The sequence below is a fragment of the Rhamphochromis longiceps genome, linkage group LG9 (assembly GCF_057381845.1).
Source record: "Rhamphochromis longiceps isolate RC_006_pf linkage group LG9, R_longiceps_female_GT1.1, whole genome shotgun sequence".
Lineage (NCBI taxonomy): Eukaryota > Metazoa > Chordata > Actinopteri > Cichliformes > Cichlidae > Rhamphochromis > Rhamphochromis longiceps.
The window spans coordinates 3,104,118-3,124,651 of NC_140565.1; the positions used below are offsets into that span (position 1 = coordinate 3,104,118).

The window sequence follows — 20,534 nt, forward strand, 5'->3', positions numbered from 1 at the left end:
ATAGTGAAGCATCGCCAAGCAGTTTTCACAAGGTCAAGCTGACACAAAATTTGACTCTGACTTTAAACACTGGTCACTTCAGGTGTTGCTCTGATATACAGGAAATGACATCACGGCTCAAACTCTTTGTCAGTAAACCATTTCTTTATTTAACATGTAAAATTTTGGTTTAACTGTTGCAAGATTTCATTACACAAACAAGCTGAAAAAAAACTGCAGAACACATGGATCAATGCATTCAATAAAAATATAACAGGAAACAGATTTCTTAATCAAACTGCTGGAACAAAGCTAACCACTCAACACAAACACTACAGTAGAACAGTTTAGAAAGCTTAAAATGTAACGAGAGGCACATTTTCATTCATAGGTGTCTAATCAGATCTTTACAGAAGACTCCACCTGAACTCTGTGGAGCCTGATCTCAAGGGTTTAAGTCTGACCCTGAAACCAGAAGAGGATCTTTCTGTCTCTTCAGATTCACTGTGATCCAGAGATGGGAGTGATTTCCGTCCTGCATCACGCTGATGTTTGCACAGAGGAGATAATTTAGTAAATGTTTTTGAACATTGGTAACAGTAAAACAGTTCCTTCATAATCATTATGCAAATTTTTACTCTGTGAATGGTACTCATGGCCATTGACCAGTGGTTGTTGATCAATGGTCATAAGAATTTGCATATTAATGATGAAGAAACTGACCTCACAGCCCATTGGTTCATTCATTGGGCTGGTTTCAGTCGTACTGTTTACAAGATTAACTTAAAAGCAGGAATCAAGACGTAACAGTTTATTTGTAACATGGAATCGTTTGTGAGTGGAGTATGAACTGAGATTACTCAAACTCTTTCACAGATGAAGTTCTCTTTCATGCGTCTGCGTTCATGCTTAGTATGATCACATGATTGCGAAAAGGTTTTGTCACAGTGTCTGCACTTGTATGGTTTCTCTCATGTGTGGACTCGTTTATGCTTTTCAAGCTGACGTGCACTGATGAAGGATGACCTACACTGATCGCAGACATGCTTTTTAACGCCACTGTGAGTGAGTTCATATTGTTTGAAGTGCTTTGAAGTGGTGAAGCCTCTCCTGCATTCTTTACAGTAGTTCATTTCGTCTCCAGTGTGTCTACGTTGATGTATTTTCAGAGTCCTTCAATGACTTCATGTTTTTCCACAAAGGTCACAACAAAAGTCTTTCCCATAGCGATGACAGGGTTGAGAACTTGATCCATCTGTGTTGCTCTGCTTCTAAACAAAGACACAAAGACAGTGTAAGTCAGTCCGTCAACATTTTTATCCTGAACGTCGCCTGAAATAAAGAGCATCTCTGCAAAAGTCCAATTACATTTTACTGATTACATTATCACACTCAGCTCAATTTAATGTGCTATAAAAACGATAAGAGTAAAAACATTAAATTAATACTAGTTTAATGCTACAATAACAGTAATACAATTCTCAAACACTATCCCTAAAAACCTGTGATCAGAGTCTGAATAATCATTCAGAGCTGCCTTTCCATGCAGTAGAATTGCTAACATGCTAACACAATTTGATGAGCAGAGTTGTTTCAAACAGTCGGGCTGACAAGATAAACATAAAAATACATACCTCACAGTAACTGCACTTGTAGAGTCTTTCTGGTGTGGATCTGTTGGTGTCGTCTCAGAGAATGTGGAGATTTAAAAGTCTTCTCACACAGGTCACATTTATAAGGGCTCTCCTCAGAGTGGGTAAACATGTGACATCGTAACTCTGTGTTTGTAGCAAAGTGTTTGCCACACTGATCACAACTGTACACATCATGTCTGGTGTGAATGCGTAGGTGTGTATTTCGCCTCCCTATCCGGCTGAAAGTTTTTCCACAAATGTCACAGCTGTATGCCTTAATTCCAGAGTGGGTAACTAGATGACTCTGTAAGCTGCTACTGTGAGTAAAAGCTCTGCCACACTGATCACAGCTGTACGCTTTAACTCCACTGTGGATCAGTTGGTGTGTTTTTAAGCTTCCAGACTTGGTAAAACACTTTCCACACTCGTCACAGCTGAATGGTTTCTCTCCACTGTGGATGAGTTGGTGTATTTTTAAGCTTCCAGACTTGCTAAAAGACTTTCCACACTCGTCACAGCTGAATGGTCTCTCTCCAGTGTGGATCAGTTGGTGTGCTTTTAAGTTTCCAGAGTGGGTAAAAGACTTTCCACACTCATCACAGCTGAACGGTCTCTCTCCAGTGTGGATCAGTTGGTGTGCTTTTAAGCTTCCAGAGTGGGTAAAAGACTTTCCACACTCATCACAGCTGAATGGTCTCTCTCCAGTGTGGATCAGTTGGTGTGTTTTTAAGCTTCCAGAGTGGGTAAAAGACTTTCCACACTCATCACAGCTGAACGGTCTCTCTCCAGTGTGGATCAGTTGGTGTGCTTTTAAGTTTCCAGAGTGGGTAAAAGACTTTCCACACTCATCACAGCTGAATGGTCTCTCTCCAGTGTGGATGAGTTGGTGTGCTTTTAAGTTTCCAGAGTGGGTAAAAGACTTTCCACACTCATCACAGCTGTACGCTTTAAGTCCACTGTGGATGAGATGGTGTCTTTTTAGGGCTTTCTTCCAGGAAAAAGACTTTCCACACTCGTCACAGCTGAACGGTCTCTCTCTGGTGTGAATGACCTGATGCATTTTTAGGGAAGCTTTCACAGTAATGTCTTTCCCAAACTCGTCACAGTATTTTTTTCTTCCACTTCTTTCTTCAACGAATTTGTCGGGCTCCTGAGAGCGCTGACTTCTCGATCCACGTTGGTCCTGCAGTGACAGAGATACAAACAGAGGCAGTGAGTTGTGGGAAATACATTATTCTAACCGGCCTTTTATTAGTGGTATTTTGTGACCTTTTATTAAATAAGTAGTTATACTTATTTTCATACACACATTGCAAATGTGCTCATGAGAGTTGGCATTCAGTCTTTTGAGGGTCAATGCAAACACACTTACAGACACAGATAAATAATAGACTTGTTTCTAGGGCAAAGGTGAGAGACATTTGGCCTCCAAAGTGCCTGTACGCCTGCTCAGAGAGATTAGCACAGGAGATATATATATATATATATATATATATATATATATATATATATATATATATATATATATATATATATATAGTGATCAGTGAGATGCTTGGCTACAAGTTGAACAGCCACAAGGGGTAGTACCCTCCATGGAGAAGGAGGCTAGAGGGTAAGATCAAAGTAGCACGGAGCGAGTTTAGCCAACTAACGGAGTTGCAGAAAGGTGCAACAAAGAAGGTGCATAAGAAATACAGCAAGCTGTCCATACCTGAGGCCTTGGAAACTGCCAAGCAAAGACTCACAGCCTTGGCCAGCCGCTTGAGGAGGTACACCAGAGAGATAGAGGGCAGGAGAATAAACCAGCTGTTCTCCACAGAACCAGCAAAGGTGTACTCTCAGTGGCAAGGGAACAATAATAATAAGAGAACAGCACCCCAAAGGCTAGAGACGGAGCAATACTGGAAGAGCATATGGGAGAAGGACGCAACCCATAACGGCAATGCTCAGTGGCTATTGGATCTGAGGGCAGACCACAGCGACCTCCCTGAACAGGGTCCAGTAACCATCACAGTGGCAGATATCCAAGAAAGGGTCCCTAGTATGAAGAGTTGGACAGCACCAGGGCCCGACATGGTTCACGCCTACTGGCTGAAGAAGCTGACTGCACTCCACGAGCGTCTGGCAGCACAAATGAACCAGCTGCTAGTTAACGAGAGACACTCGGAATGGCTAACCGAAGGTCGGACGGTCCTGATCCCCAAGGACCCCAAGAAGGGACTGGTCCCCTCCAACTACCGACCAATAACCTGCCTCAGTACTACATGGAAGCTCCTGTCAGGCATTATATCGGCTAAGGTGAACAGGCACATGGGTCAATACATGAGTGGGACACAGAAAGGAATTGGCAAGAATACCAGAGGCGCAAAACACCAGCTACTGGTAGACAGAACAGTCAGCCGAGACTGCAAGACCAGACTGACCAACCTGTGCACTGCCTGGATTGATTACAATCAATCAATCAATCAATCAATCTTTATTTATAAAGCACTTTTCATACAAAAAATGTAGCACAAAGTGCTTTACATAGTTAAAAGCAGCCCACCCCACCCTCCAACTCACTCCCCACACTCTCATTAACATAAATGATGTGAATACACACATAGGCTGGGCACACAGCAGGAGGGAGGCAAAGGAGCCCCCCAGCCAGGCTGAGAGGACCCCCAGAGACCCAGCAGCCACGGTCGATCACAGCCCCGGTGCAGAGAGCCCCCTCCGAGGAAACACTGGAGATATGCCACAATAGGCTATATACAGGGTAAAATGATAAAATAAATAAGAACGGGATACAATATAAATATACATATAAATAGAGTAAGAAGATTAAAAAATGAATAAGAATAAAATCAATAAATATTAGGTAAAGCCTAAATTAATAATAGAATAACAGGATAGAATAAATAAGCATAAAATAAATAAACGCTAAGTAAAAGCTAAATTAAAAAGGTGGGTCTTGAGCCTGTTCTTAAAAACATGTACGTTCTCTGCGGCCCTGAGCTCCTCCGGCAGGCTGTTCCACAGACGAGGACCATACCACTGAAAAGCTGCCTCTCCGTGAGTATGTGTCCTGACTTTAGGGACAATCAAAAGGCCAATACCAGAGGACCTCAGGGTCCGCGAGGGTTCATATGGTAAAAGCAGATCTGAGAGATAAGAAGGCCCAAGACCATTAAGACATTTAAAAACCAATAAAAGAACTTTAAAATCGATCCTGAAACACACGGGGAGCCAATGCAGCGATTCTAAAACCGGTGTAATGTGGGCCCGCCCTCTGGTCTTCGTCAGCACGCGAGCTGCCGAGTTGTAAAGTTGAAATATTCTTCTTAGGAAGACCAGAGAGCAAGAAGGCCTATGACTCAATGCCCCACAGCTGGATACTGGAATGCCTAGAATTGTACAAGATCAATGGGACCCTAAGAGCCTTCATCAGGAACTCAATGGGGATGTGGCGTACAACACTAGAGGCCAACTCCAAGCCCATAGCACAAGTCACCATCAAGTGCGGGATCTACCAAGGAGATGCTCTGTCCCCACTGCTGTTCTGCATAGGCCTGAACCCCCTCAGTGAGATCATTAACAAGACTGGCTACGGATACCGACTACGGAACGGAGCAGTTGTCAGCCACCTCCTGTACATGGATGACATCAAGCTGTATGCCAAGAGTGAACGAGACATCGATTCACTGATCCACACTACCAGGCTATACAGCAATGACATTGGAATGTCGTTCGGACTGGGGAAGTGTAGTCGGATGGTAACAAAGAGAGGGAAGGTAGTCAGAACTGAGGGGATTGAACTACCAGAAGGCAACATTGCAGACATAGAGGACAGTTACAAGTACCTGGGGATCCCGCAGGCGAATGGGAACCATGAAGAGGCCGCTAGAAAAGCTGCAACCACCAAGTACCTGCAGAGGGTCAGGCAAGTCCTGAGGAGTCAGCTGAATGGTAAGAACAAGATCCGGGCCATCAACACGTACGCCCTGCCCGTGATCAGGTACCCTGCTGGGGTAATAGGCTGGCCAAAGGAGGAGATAGAAGCCACTGACATAAAGACAAGAAAGCTCCTTACCATGCATGGAGGGTTTCACCCCAAGTCCAGCACCCTGAGGCTGTACGCTAAGCGGAAGGAAGGGGGCCGGGGACTGGTGAGTGTCAGCACCACAGTCCAGGATGAGACAACGAACATCCAAGAATACATTGGGAAGATGGCCCCAACTGACCGAGTGCTCAGTGAATACCTCAGGCAGCAGAAACCCAAGAAAGAGGAAGGAGACGAGGAACCATCATGGAAGGACAGGCCCCTGCACGGTATGTACCACCGGCAGATAGAGGAGGTGGCTGATATCCAGAAATCCTACCAGTGGCTGGACAAAGCTGGACTGAAAGACAGCACAGAGGCACTAATCATGGCAGCACAAGAACAAGCTCTGAGTACAAGATCCATAGAGGCTGGGGTCTATCACACCAGGCAAGACCCCAGGTGCAGGCTGTGTAAAGATGCCCCAGAGACAATCCAGCACATAACAGCAGGGTGCAAGATGCTAGCAGGCAAGGCATACATGGAACGCCATAACCAAGTGGCCGGCATAGTGTACAGGAACATCTGTGCCGAGTATAACCTGGAAGTCCCGAGGTCAAAATGGGAGACGCCCCCAAGGGTGGTGGAGAATGACCGAGCTAAGATCCTGTGGGACTTCCAGATACAGACGGACAAAATGGTGGTGGCTAACCAACCGGACATAGTGGTGGTAGACAAACAGAAGAAGACGACCGTAGTGATCGATGTAGCGGTTCCCAATGACAGCAATATCAGGAAGAAGGAACACGAGAAGCTGGAGAAATACCAAGGGCTCAGAGAAGAGCTCGAGAGGATGTGGAGGGTGAAGGTAACGGTGGTCCCCGTGGTAATCGGAGCACTAGGTGCGGTGACTCCCAAGCTAGGCGAGTGGCTCCAGCAGATCCCGGGAACAACATCGGAGATCTCTGTCCAGAAGAGCGCAGTCCTGGGAACAGCTAAGATACTGCGCAGGACCCTCAAGCTCCCAGGCCTCTGGTAGAGGACCTGAGCTTGAAGGATAAACCGCCCGCAGGGGCGTGCTGGGTGTTTTTTCTTTTATACATACATATATATATACACATATATATACATATACACATACATATACATATATATACATACACATATATACAAACACACACACACACAGCTTCAAACGACGTGTCGTCTATTAAATTAGTCGTTGATGATTTTGATTGTTGACGTAATCGAGACTAGTTGACTAATCGTGGCAGCCCTAAGATATATATATCAATATTTTTCAATACACGTGTCCATATTTATGTCTCCAGATTGTTTGTATAGTGAGCGTTTAAGACTGTACTCTTGGTAGAGTTTTTATTTTTGCTGCTTTTGTCTTACACTGTCAAATAAACACAGATTTGCAGCGCTTGTATGTGTGTGCAAAAGCAAATGTGCCAGGCCTCAAAGACAATGGATGCTTTGCACAACAAAAGCAGGATGTGAATCGAGCATATGACCTGTACAAATCTCAGCAGGGGTGATTACAGTTTTTTCTGATTGCTTAAACCCTAACTGTGATTCCTGTAGCACAATCTCTAAAACTATTCAGACTTATAGCAAAACCACTCACTGAGTTTGCAAAACTAAAAGCACAAAAACTGCTTTGCACTCAGTTTGCAATTTTGTAACACACACTTTGCAAAACTGTAGGCACAATTCACTGCACAACACTAAATTACCAAATTTCCAACACACTCCTAGCAAAAGTATACACATGTATGGCTATCATTAACACTAATTTGCCAACTGTCTGGCACACTTTCACATGTGAAAACTTTTTTAGATAATTAGTTCACTTTGCAATCAGCCTAAGCACTATAATACAGGTAAGCTGTGTGTGCGGAGTACAATGGTGGGAGCAGAAAGAGTGAGAAGTAGAGGAGGCCGAGGAAGAGGACGTGGAGGTGAAGAAGTAGGATGAAGAGGACGACAAGGACAAGGAGGAGCGGAGAGGAAGGGTAGGAAGAGTAAGAAATAGAATTGCTGATAACATCAGAGCTACAATAGTGGACCATGTAATCAACCGTGGAATGACCCTGAGGGTCGGTTAGTACAGTCACTTCGCACAAAGATTTGTAGCACTGCCATATGCCAGTGAGAAACACACCAATACCATTGATGTAAAAATACTGAAATTGTTACTTTAAAGAATTGCTAGATGACCAGATGCTGGGGGCAGAGGAAGCATGTTCACTGCAGACCAAGTAACCCATATAGTCATTATGGCGATTGCAAATAATCCTATACTTGGAAATAAACACTTGTGTTTGTTTTGATGTGTTTGAATAAACACCAGTACTTGAAGTTTGGATCCCTCTATGCTTATGGATCTATGACAGAAGTATGAGCTCAAACTGACATAGCCTACCTTGTGCACAGAGAAAGCAAAAGCCAGAAGTGTTTTGTATTCATACCATCAGTGTGCAGTTGGCGCATTGTGTGCTTAGTAGATGATGGCTTGTGTGTACTGTTTGATACGGAAACACCATTTTTACGAAGGTGTGAAGAGTTAATCTAGCTGTGTTTGCTTTTGCAAGAGAACTACAATGTTTTGATTACTGGGTGACAGGTTTTCTTATTTGTGTGAAGAGTTTTGCAAAATTAGCCAATAGTTACAAAAAATGTGCTTAAGCATACAGAAAAAACTGTAACACCTCGGGACTTTCACCAGAAAATAAAAAAGTCAGTAATTCTAGTAGGTGTTGGGTTCAGGGGATTTCTGCAAATTTGCGCAGGGTTAGTAAATCTAGTGTTGAAGTTAGCTCGGTGCTTACCTTTAGATGAGCCCACAAACCGAGAGAAACTCCGTGATGAAGCTGGAACTCTTTCCAAACACAGGAAACAGATCAGGGAGCAGAGACCCACGTGGTTCACGCTGATCTCAGCTACGATCCAGGAGACAAGGATGGGCGGATCGATGCAGATATCGATCCAGACGTTGGTAGTGGTTTTTGATCGATACGTTAGTTTGTTTCTCTCCTGTAGATTCACTTCTTTACTCGCTGTGGATGAAAAAACAGCTCTGTCTGTGTGAACACCTCTTCTTATGCGGCAGACGCACTTTGCTCCACCCCCTTCTTCCTGCCCTGCTGGGATTTGTTACTGTGCCGTCACGTGACTCAGATGTGCTCAGAAGACGCATTTGGACTGCAGAGAGTGAGAAAGAGGAGCAACATGTGGAGATATTTTATGACTGTAATTTAAAATGCTGGAGAACAGATGGAAGGCGTGTCAAGCCACAGGGGACCACAACAAGCTGTAGAGTTCAGCTTATTTTTTCACACCTCAGTTAAATGCTTTGACTGAAGTCTCACTGCACACACTCAAACTTAGTGTTTGTGTACACCTTGGTCATTATAACCTGACACTGATCAGTGCTGCTCTGACGATCACACTCACATCCATGTAATCATTTAACTGGGCTGATCTGGATTTACTGCACAATGCTGAATGTGTCCTTACAGTACAGGGAATAACTCTCTCTGTGTTCCTGTAGAGAAACTCTGGGTTTGTGTGCTGATGAGCATCACTCACAGTAAGATACAAAGGCTCACTCATACCTTTCCACACGTGACAAATTCAAAAAGATGCTGAAACCTTTAGAACATCATAAACTACACATTGTTGTCCTCTTTTAGGATGGAAAAGCTTTCAGATTTATTTACTCTTAAAAGGATAAAATATGTTTTTAAGAATTTTGCATTCAAGACGAGAATGTTTAAATAAGTCATGTAAATGAGAATTTCAAAGTTGGTGGCTGCAGTATATACAAATTGGTGTATCTCAAAAATAAAACTATGAAGACACTCAAAATTAATTTGGAAACTGTTTTATGCAACTTTTTTACATTTCCAATTTTGAGGGATGAACCTCTGAAATTTCTTTAACTAGAAATTTGTGTAAAAATAAACATTTGGGATATAATGGTTGTATTGATGTATAGCAACTTGAAATACTCCCAGAAATGGCACTACAACATGTAAAAATATAACGATAAGCTCAGGCAGACTTGGTTCTGTGGTAGGTCTAAAGGGTTAAACTGCTTCCTCACATCTGCTTCATGAATATGAAGGGTTGTAGTGGGAGAAGGTGGTGTGAAATCCTCATAGCTGTGGAGTGAGGGGGGAGCTCCTGTGGGTGAAGTCTTTGATGGTGGTGATGGCTCTGTGCTGGTGGGAGTGGGGAGGTGGGGGGGATGATGGACCAAAGTGTCTCTATTGTTGGGGAAGGTGGAGGTGTCAAGGCTGCTTGATGTCTCGTCAAACCAGCAGTAAAAGTCGTTGAGGGTGTTGGCCAGCAGCAGGTCGTCAGTGGAGTGGGGCTGTGTGCTTATATCCTTACTCTCATTTCCCTTAGCGTATCTGTAACATGCAACTTCTGTCGGTGCTGTGCTACTGGAAACTGAATTTCCCAGAGGAACCGACCCGAGGGATTAATAAAGGTCCATCCATCCATCGGACATTTGCACACATGCTTACAGTTTTTTCTGAATGCTTAAACCCTAACTGTGATTCCTGTAGCACAATCTCTAAAACTATTCAGACTTATAGCAAAACCACTCACTGAGTTTGCAAAACTAAAAGCACAAAAACTGCTTTGCACTCAGTTTGCAATTTTGTAACACACACTTTGCAAAACTGTAGGCACAATTCACTGCACAACACTCAATTACCAAATTTCCAACACACTCCTAGCAAAAGTATACACATGTATGGCTATCATTAACACTAATCTGCCAACTGTCTGGCACACTTTCACATGTGAAAACTTCTTTAGATAATTAGTTCACTTTGCAATCAGCCTAAGCACTATAATACAGGTAAGCTGTGTGTGTGCGGATGGAGTACAATGGAGGGAGCAGAAAGAGTGAGAAGTAGAGGAGGCCGAGGAAGAGGACGTGGAGGTGAAGAAGTAGGATGAAGAGGACAACAAGGACAAGGAGGACCAAGAGGAAGACGAGGAGGGGGGAGAGGAAGATGAGGAGGGGGGAGAGGAAGGGTAGGAAGAGTAAGAAATAGAATTGCTGATGACATCAGAGCTACAATAGTGGACCATGTAATCAACCGTGGAATGACCCTGAGGGAAGCTGGCCAACGGGTCCAGCCTAACTCGAGCCGCTACACTGTAGCAAGTACCATAGGGACATCTTGAAATGAGAATCGGTTAGTACAGTCACTTCGCACAAAGATTTGTAGCACTGCCATATGCCAATGAGAAACACACCAATACCATTGATGTAAAAATACTGAAATTGTTACTTTACAGAATTGCTAGATGACCAGATGCTGGGGCAGAGGAAGCATGTTCACTGCAGACCAAGTAACCCATATAGTCATTATGGCGATTGCAAATAATCTTATACTTGGAAATAAACACTTGTGTTTGTTTTGATGTGTTTGAATAAACAGCAGTACTTGAAGTTTGGATCCCTCTATGCTTATGGATCTATGACAGAAGTATGAGCTCAAACTGACATAGCCTACCTTGTGCACAGAGAAAGCAAAAGCCAGATGTGTTTTGTATTCATACCATCAGTGTGCATTGTGTGCTTAGTAGATGATGGCTTGTGTGTACTGTTTGATACGGAAACACCATTTTTACGAAGGTGTGAAGAGTTAATATAGCTGTGTTTGCTTTTGCAAGAGAACTACAATGTTTTGATTATTGGGTGACAGGTTTTCTTATTTGTGTGAAGAGTTTTGCAAAATTAGCCAATAGTTACAAAAAATGTGCTTAAGCAATCAGAAAAAACTGTAAGAATTGCATTGACCCCATTTCCTCCAAAGTAAAATTCTAGCTGCACATGTCCATGAAAATTTCTCCCACTGAAATGAGAGCCAGCACTGTTTTGCAGTATGTTTTAAGTTACATTGTTTTGAGTTTGTCATAAATATTTACTGCACAGTTTAAAGCATTTCTGAGTTTTCCTGAATATTGAGTCTTTTTTTTTTTTATTCTGTTCATCTGGACGTGGCGTTTTCAGTGTTCCAAGTGACTTCTCAGTAAACAGTACATTTGCACACTGACGGAAAACAGCCCACCTCAGCATTGTCAAAGTGGGAAAACATGTTTCTGGCTGAGCATAAGATTTCTGCTTACAACATAGAAACTCAGCTCTAAATGAAATTCAGATGATTTTTTAAGTGTGGCTAATGTATTATTTGACTTCTAAGGCATCCACACACACACACACACACACACACACACACACACACACACACACACACACACACACACACAAGAACAACAACAACCCAGAGAAGAAGAGGGGTCGTGTTACTATGCATCATAAAAACACAATCATTCATCTTCCAACTGAATCTTTCTGTTCTGGCTTTAGAATCATTGGTTGTTTACTGAGCCGTACTTTGGGAGTCATTGTCATGGTCCTGCGGCCATGACTCGGTGACTTTGTGTTTATGTTCTTTATTGTTATTACTTTCATTATTATTCGTGGCTGTTTTGGGATGGTTTGTGCTTGGGATTTTAGATACTGGGTTCTGGGTTTGTGCTCCCTCTATTGGTCCCTGGTGTTAGTGTTCCCCTGTCTCGTCAGGTTAATCAGGTCCAGCTGTTTCCCCCACCTGTGTGTGATTTCCCAGTGTCTCTCTGTGTACTTATAGTGTGTGTTTTCCTCTGCTCCTCGTCGCGTCGTCTGTGTTCATACCGTCTGTGAAATTCCCTGCGTGCTCTCCCTGCTGTTTCTCACTTCGATGTTCAGGTTTGCTACTCCTTGGCTTAGTTTCTCCCAGTTTAGTTCATCCTTAGTTCTGTTTGCCATCTCCACTTTATGTTTGGTATTGTTAATAAATCACCCTCACGTCTGAATAAGTGCTGCATTTGAGTCCTCCTTTTCACCCTTCACACGGCCGCTGCCCTGGACCGTGACAGTACGACGCGACCACAAGATGGACCCAGCAGCGCTTAATCTGTCCAGGGAGCTACGGGAGACGCTCATCGATGCCACACAGGAGCTGATCGACCTGTGGCTGGAAAGCCCGGGTGGCACGTCCCAGCGCGCAATAGAGAGGCGGCTACAGCGTCTGGTGACCAGTCTCCCATGGCTTCTGGACTCGCTCTGTTCGTGGGATGGGAGTTTCTCCTTTTGGACCTTGGACTTCACCCCCCGTCTGCATTTACTTTCGAGCAGCCCGAGGCGGTGAGTGAGCGGGATTGCATTGGCTTCCCCAGATTCCGGGACTTTGTTTTCTGGGGCTATTCAGAGCGGGATGGGAGACTGTACGGGTCGCTTACCCACCTTCGTGGTAACGGATCCTTCCCAAGTGGGCGTGTACAGACCCTCTGGAAAACTGACAGACTGTGTCTCTGCCGCTCCCTCCGAGCCAGGACTTTATCACCATTCTCCGGCTCAGTTCTGTGTCCAGCCACAAGCTTCCAGGTCTTTAGCTCAACCGTTAGCCTCCCTACGGACACAATTACCTGTTCCGCCGCCACTCCAGTTAGCCACTCAGTCACCACCACCGCTAGCATCGCTTCAACCCATAGTTCAGTTAATGGCTGAGTCACAATATTCACACTGTTTTTCCACCGCTGTTTCTAAGCAGGGAGATGAACTGTTTTACAACGGACCTGTTCCTCAAAAGCTGGCAACATTAGAGACTGTTGCTCACCCCGGGGCTTCCCCCAGAGGCTGGGTTACTGCCCTCAGCTTACTCTGGACCCCTGGAGGCCAAGCGGCCAGCTGTGAACTGCACCGGGCTGTCACTGCCTGAGCAGGGTCAGTGCTCTGCGCAGCTGCGGCCCTCCGTACGTGCGCCAGAGGCCCACGTGCCTACTGGTTTTGTTTCACGTGCGCCAGAGGCCCACGTGCCTACTGGTTTTGTTTCACGTGTGCCAGAGGCCCACGTGCCTCCTGGTTTTGTTTCATGTGTGCCAGAGGCCCACGTGCCTCCTAGTTTTGTTTTGTGTGTGCCGGGGGCCCCGGTGCCCGCTGGTTCTGCGGCTGTTTTCGCTGGGGGGCCCGAGGAGCCCGTCCAGCCTCCTGCTTCGCCCGCTGGGGGGCCCGAGGAGCCCGTCCAGCCTCATGCCACACCGGCTGCCACGTCGGCTGGGGGGCCCGAGGAGCCCGTCCAGCCTCCTGCTTCGCTAGCTGGGGGGCCCGAGGAGCCCGTCCAGCCTCATGCCACACCGGCTGCCACGTCGGCTGGGGGGCCCGAGGAGCCCGTCCAGCCTCCTGCTTCGCTAGCTGGGGGGCCCGAGGAGCCCGTCCAGCCCCATGCCACACCGGCTGCCACGTCGGCTGGGGGGCCCGAGGAGCCCGTCCGGCCTCCTGTGGCTGCTTCTCCACCTGTGGCTGCTTCTCCACCCGTGGCTGCAGCGCCGCCTCCTGCAGTACCACCACCTGCAGCGCTACCACCTGCTACTGCCACGCCTCAGCCTGAGGACGCAGCCTCGCCTGGCCCGGTTTCATCCTCGCCTGGCCCGGTTTCATCCACGCCTGGCCCGGTTTCATCCACGCCTGGCCCGGTTTCATCCACGCCTGGCCCGGTTTCATCCACGCCTGGCCCGGCTTCATCCTCGCCTGGTCCAGCTTCAGCTTCATCCTCGCCTGGTCCAGCTTCAGCTTCATCCTCGCCTGGCCCAGCTTCAGCTTCATCCTCGCCTGACCCAGCTTCAGCTTCATCCTCGCCTGACCCAGCTTTCGTGTCTGCATCTTTGTCTGGTCCAGCCTTCGTGTCTGCATCCTCGTCTGGTCCAGCCTTCGTGTCTGCATCCTCGTCTGGTCCAGCCTTCGTGTCTGCATCCTCGTCTGGAAAAGCCTTCGTGCCCGCATCTTCGCCTGCTGCGGCTTCATCATCTTCGCCTGCTGCGGCCCCGGCTTTCGTGCCTTCAGCCTCGCCTGGCCCGGCCTCGTTTGGGTCTGGAGCTAAACGGCCGTTTTCTAGACCGCTGGCTAGGCTACTGGCCGGGTGCCGTCGCCTGACTGGCCGCCGTTGCCTTCCGCACGGCCGGCCCCCGGACCACCATAGCCTGAGCGGCCGCCGTTGCCTTCCGCACGGCCGGCCCCCGGACCGCCATCGCCTGAGCGGCCGCCGTTGCCATCCGTACGGCCGGCCCCCGGACCGCCATCGCCTGAGCGGCCGCCGTTGCCTTCCGCACGGCCGGCCCCCGGACCCTCTTCGCCTGAGCGGCCGCCGTTGCCTTCCGCACGGCCGGCCCCCGGACCCTCTTCGCCTGAGCGGCCGCCGTTGCCTTCCGCACGGCCGGCCCCCGGACCCTCTTCGCCTGAGCGTCCGCCATTGCCTTCTGCACGGCCGGCCCCCGGACCGCCGTTGCCTTCTGCACGGCCGGCCTCCTGGACCTTTTGCGCGCCTCCACGGCCTTCTTCGTGGCCGGCCTCCTGAACTGTCCCATCCTGGCCTCCTGTGTTATCAGGCCCCAGGCCGGCCTCCTGAACTGTGTTTCGGACTCTGCTCCCCTGTGAGTTTTGTGTACCTTTTTTTTTTTTTTTGGGACTCTGGGGCCTCCGTCTTTGGTCATGGCCCGGTCCCTCCGTCCTGGGCCCCCTGCCGCCCGCCCGGATCTGGTGGTGTGTTTCTGTGGCTGTCGGGGGCCAGCCCTTGAGGGGGGGGGGGTACTGTCATGGTCCTGCGGCCATGACTCGGTGACTTTGTGTTTATGTTCTTTATTGTTATTACTTTCATTATTATTCGTGGCTGTTTTGGGATGGTTTGTGTTTGGGATTTTAGATACTGGGTTCTGGGTTTGTGCTCCCTCTATTGGTCCCTGGTGTTAGTGTTCCCCTGTCTCGTCAGGTTAATCAGGTCCAGCTGTTTCCCCCACCTGTGTGTGATTTCCCAGTGTCTCTCTGTGTACTTATAGTGTGTGTTTTCCTCTGCTCCTCGTCGCGTCGTCTGTGTTCATACCGTCTGTGAAATTCCCTGCGTGCTCTCCCTGCTGTTTCTCACTTCGATGTTCAGGTTTGCTACTCCTTGGCTTAGTTTCTCCCAGTTTAGTTCATCCTTAGTTCTGTTTGCCATCTCCACTTTATGTTTGGTATTGTTAATAAATCACCCTCACGTCTGAATAAGTGCTGCATTTGAGTCCTCCTTTTCACCCTTCACACGGCCGCTGCCCCGGACCGTGACAGTCATACTGTTGTGATACTGGGGAGAAAAGGGTAAGGTTTGATAGAGTAAACCATTACACACAAAACTTTAAAAACCTAAAGAGTGTGTGAGACTGCTAGCTGTGTAGTTCAGCAATAAACTTATCTACAAATGTGTTAGTAAAGAGTGACTTGTACTTCTGTCCCATTAAGCAACAGTTTAACAAATTTCACTGCAAACTGTAAAAGGAAGCTGGATTGAAATAGGACAGTAGTGATGGATTAAGTGCAGGAAACACTAGTATAAGGTGTCTATGGAACAAATCTCCTTCAGCGTTCAAAATGACCAACGTGAGGACTGCAGGCGTTTCTCTCAGTTGGTTGTGTTCAGGGAAAAAAGCAGCTAAATACACTGAGACTGCTCCACATTGTTAGTGAGTTAACTCTGGATATCTGCAGGTTTGTCAAACTTGGAGTGAACAAAAGCAGAAAAACAGTAAAAGATGCAGACAGTGAAAGTCTGGTTTATTTCATGAACACAATGAAACATTTTACAGTCCACAGAGCAAAGTAGCATACATGATAAATAGATGCACATAACACGGCCGGTGAGAAGTAAAACTCGTCGTCTTACCACATGTTATATTCTGTAAACTTAAAATAACCACAGAAATTAGAGTTTAGTGTTTTAAAGTCATTATTAAAAACATGAGTCAACATTACTGAAGTGACACTTTAACGATGCTTCATATCACAGTCTTTATGATGATAAAACTTGTTCTCTCGTTGGTAGATGTCTGCGCTGACACTTGTCATGAAAATGTCCTGAGCCTGGGTTCAAGCTTCCTCTTCAATTACCTTTGATCATTAATAGGGTCACAAAAGATTTGTCACATTATCCCCATTAACAACATGCTTTTATAGAAATCATTGTGACACAAATATTTCAGATTCTTGTTTCACAACGTGCACAAACTCAAAATCTTTAGAGTCTCATATTTATAAAGAAACCCAAAGAATACATTTATACCATTGTATGAGCTGCACTTCTTGTAAAAAACTGATTGGAAATGCGTTTGAGAAAAGCTCCTGCTGTGACCTTCCTTCTGTGAGGGCACACACACACACACACACACAGAGCGAGAGAGAGAGAGAGAGGTTCAAGGTTCAAGGTTCTTTATTTGTCACATGCATAGTTATACAAGTATAACACACAGTGAAATGTAGCCTGACACGCTCCTCGACATGTGCAAAAATTGGGGGGGGGGGGGGGGGGTGTAGAGGAAGAACATTATATATATATATATATATAGTATATACACTGGGTGAATGTGCAGTAGTAGCAGCAAGCAGGTGAATTCTGTACATTAATATGAATAGACATCTGACTATTTTACAGGATAGACAATATAAACATATTTAAAATTAAAGGAATTGAAATGTACATTGTGCCTTGGTTTAGAGTGTTTGGAAGAGAGTCCTGTCTCAGTCAATTATAGATGATGTGAGAGGGCGGGTGTGTGTGTTTAGGGCACGGATGGCTTGGGGATAGAAGCTCCTCTTGAGTCTCTCTGTCCTTGCCCGGAAGATGCGGAACCTTCTACCAGATTGCAGAAGTTGGAACAGTTTGTTGCCAGGATGGGACGGGTCCTTCAGTATCTGCGCTGCTCTAGTCCGGCATCTCCTGGTGTAGGTGTCCTGAAGCGGGGGGAGAGCAATCCTGCAGCAGCGTTCTGCTGTACGGATCACTCTCTGGAGAGCTTTTTGGTCCTTCACACAGCTGTTCCCGAACCACGATGTCATGTTCTGTGTGAGGATGCTCTCCACAGCGCCTGTATAGAAAATCCTGAGGATCTTTGGAGAGACCCTGAACTTCCTCAGTTGTCGTAGGTGATACAGGCGCTGCCTAGCCTTTTTGGTCTGGACCTGAATGTGGACCTGCCCACCCTCACCACCTGAGTTCTGCCAGTGAGGAAGTCCAACACCCATGCACACAGACTGCTGTTAAGTCCCAGATCCCTCAGCTTTGTGAACAGTCTGCAGGGCACTATTGTGTTAAACGCTGAACTGTAATCAACAAACAGCATTTGCACATAGTTACCCTGTTTCTTGTCCACGTGGCTGAGAGTGGTGTGTAGGACGTGGGCGATGGCATCCTCTGTGGATCTGTTGGATCTGTAGGCGAACTGCAGCGGATCTGTGGTGTCTGGGATGGAGGAGGAGATGATGTTCTTCAGCAGCCTCTCAAACACCTTCATTACTACCGAGGTCAGTGCAACTGGCCGGTAATCGTTCAGGGATGAGGGTTTGCTGTTCTTGGGCACAGGGATGATGGTGGATCTTTTGAAGCATGTGGGGACCACAGACTTCGCCAGGGACTCGTTGAAGATGTAAGTGAACACACCTGCTAGCTGGTCAGCACAGCAGCGCAGCAGACGGCCGGTGATGCCGTCTGGCCCCGCCGCTTTCCTTGTGTTCACTCTCCTCAGTGCCGCTCGGACGTCATGCTCGGTGATGCTGGTCACCGGTCTCTCGCTGATGACGTCACTATCCTCGGTAGTCAGGCGGTAGATAGCATTAGCCGCCTGGCTAACCTCGAAACAGGCGTAGAACCGATTCAGGTCGTTGGTGAATGCAGAGTCGGCGTTGATCAGCGCAGTGTCCCTGGCTTTGTAGTCCGTAATGGTGCGTAGTCCGTGCCACATACTCCGTGTGTCGCCCTGGTGGAAGCGGGACTCCACACGTTCCCGGTACCGGCGTTTGGCATCTCTCACCGCGCGCCGCACGCCGTATGAGGCCGCTTTGTAGGTGCTCATATCGCCAGTGGTGAGACCCGCGTTGTAGGAGGCGGTCCTGGCGTTTACTGCAGTGCGGATCGATCTATCCATCCACGGTTTCTGGTTTGGGAATGTGGTGACTCTCGCAGTGGGGATAATCTCCTCCGCTAGCATGTTGACGAAGCATACTGCTACTTCCGTAAACTCGTTGATGTCGACTGCGCATGCTCTGAACATGTCCCAGTCTACGTCGTTGAGTGCGTCCTGTAGCGTAGCTTCTGATTGGGCAGTCCACCGTTTTACCTCCCTCGTGGTTACTTCTTCCCTCCGTATGCTTTGTTTATAATGGGGAATGAGGAAGATGGCGTTGTGGTCAGACTTCCCAAAAGCCGGGTGTGAGACCGCTTTGTAGCCCTGCTTGTATGGCGTGTAGCAGTGATCCAAAATCCGATCCCCTCTCATTGGACACGAGACATGCTGGTAAAAGTTTGGCATGACTTGTCTGAGGTTCGCTTTGTTAAAGTCTCCTGCTACAATGAGGGCTGCGCCCGGGTCCTTGTTTTGAAGCGAGCTCAGCACATCATGTAATTCGGACAAAGCCATACCTGTGTCCGCTTGGGGTGGGATGTAGACCACCGTGGCGATGACTGAGGTGAACTCACAGGGCAGATAGAAAGGGCGGCACTTAATGCTCAGGAACTCCAGATGTGGCGAGCAGCCGCTGGAGAGAGTAGAAATGCTCCTGGCATCACACCACTTTCTGTTTATCATGAAACACACTCCTCCACCTTTGGTTTTGTTCGACTCTGCCGTTCTGTCCGCGCGGAGCACAAAGAATGAATCCGACGGAGTTACAGCCTGGTCCGGCACGGTGGGGGTCAGCCATGTCTCCGTGAAGCACAGAATGTTGCAGTCCCTCATGTCACGTTGGAAGGTGACCCTTGCTCTTAGGTCATCGAGCTTGTTCTCCATGGATTGTACATTGGCCAGTAGGATACTGGGCAGTGGTGCGCGATGCGCCTGCTGTCTCAGTCTGTTCCTAATACCAGCGCGTTTTCCCCGGCGCTTCTTTGTTCTGTGGGGATATCATTACAGTTTTTTACAGACGCTAGGACACATTTCTCAATACTTAGGACACTTTTGCAAAACTCCTCACACAGTGAGCACAACAGAAGTCTATGTGGGCTAAACTGAGGATCAGTTATCATTGTTTTGGCACAAAATGCATTCAATGACTACATCTCTCAAATTTCATGAATTATTTTCTCACTCAGAAACAACAACTGCCAAAAATCTTTGTACGTACAGGACATTTTGCATGTGCTTACATACTGTTTTCAAAACTGTTAAACTTATGGCCAAAACAATAACACAATGCAAAACTTACAGTTTTTTCTGAATGCTTAAACCCTAACTGTGATTCCTGTAGCACAATCTCTAAAACTATTCAGACTTATAGCAAAACCACTCACTGAGTTTGCAAAACTAAAAGCACAAAAACTGCTTTGCACTCAGTTTGCAATTTTGTAACACACACTTTGCAAAACTGTAGGCACAATTCACTGCACAACACTCAATTACCAAATTTCCAACACACTCCTAGCAAAAGTATACACATGTATGGCTATCATTAACACTAATTTGCCAACTGTCTGGCACACTTTCACATGTGAAAACTTTTTTAGATAATTAGTTCACTTTGCAATCAGCCTAAGCACTATAATACAGGTAAGCTGTGTGTGCGGAGTACAATGGAGGGAGCAGAAAGAGTGAGAAGTAGAGGAGGCCGAGGAGGAGGACGTGGAGGTGAAGAAGTAGGATGAAGAGGACGACAAGGACAAGGAGGACCAAGAGGAGGACAAGGAGGGGGGAGAGGAGGATGAGGAGGGGGGATAGGAAGGGTAAGAAGAGTAAGAAATAGAATTACTGATGACATCAGAGCTACAATAGTGGACCATGTAATCAACCGTGGAATGACCCTGAAGGTA

General features: G+C 46.9%; 1 protein-coding gene across 1 annotated transcript; it reads right to left on the reverse strand.

Annotated features, from left to right (window-relative positions):
- Positions 1–173: 173 nt before the first annotated feature.
- On the reverse strand, positions 174–8,721 carry LOC146661535 (uncharacterized). Its single transcript, XM_085418038.1, has 3 exons — positions 8,475–8,721; positions 1,614–2,796; positions 174–1,250 (listed from the first exon to the last, which is right to left on the reverse strand). Exon 2 carries the CDS (start codon positions 2,671–2,673, stop codon positions 1,615–1,617), a length of 1,059 nt encoding a protein of 352 aa, XP_085274164.1. The 5' UTR covers positions 2,674–2,796; positions 8,475–8,721; the 3' UTR covers positions 174–1,250; position 1,614.
- Between the last annotated feature and the right edge of the window lie 11,813 nt (positions 8,722–20,534).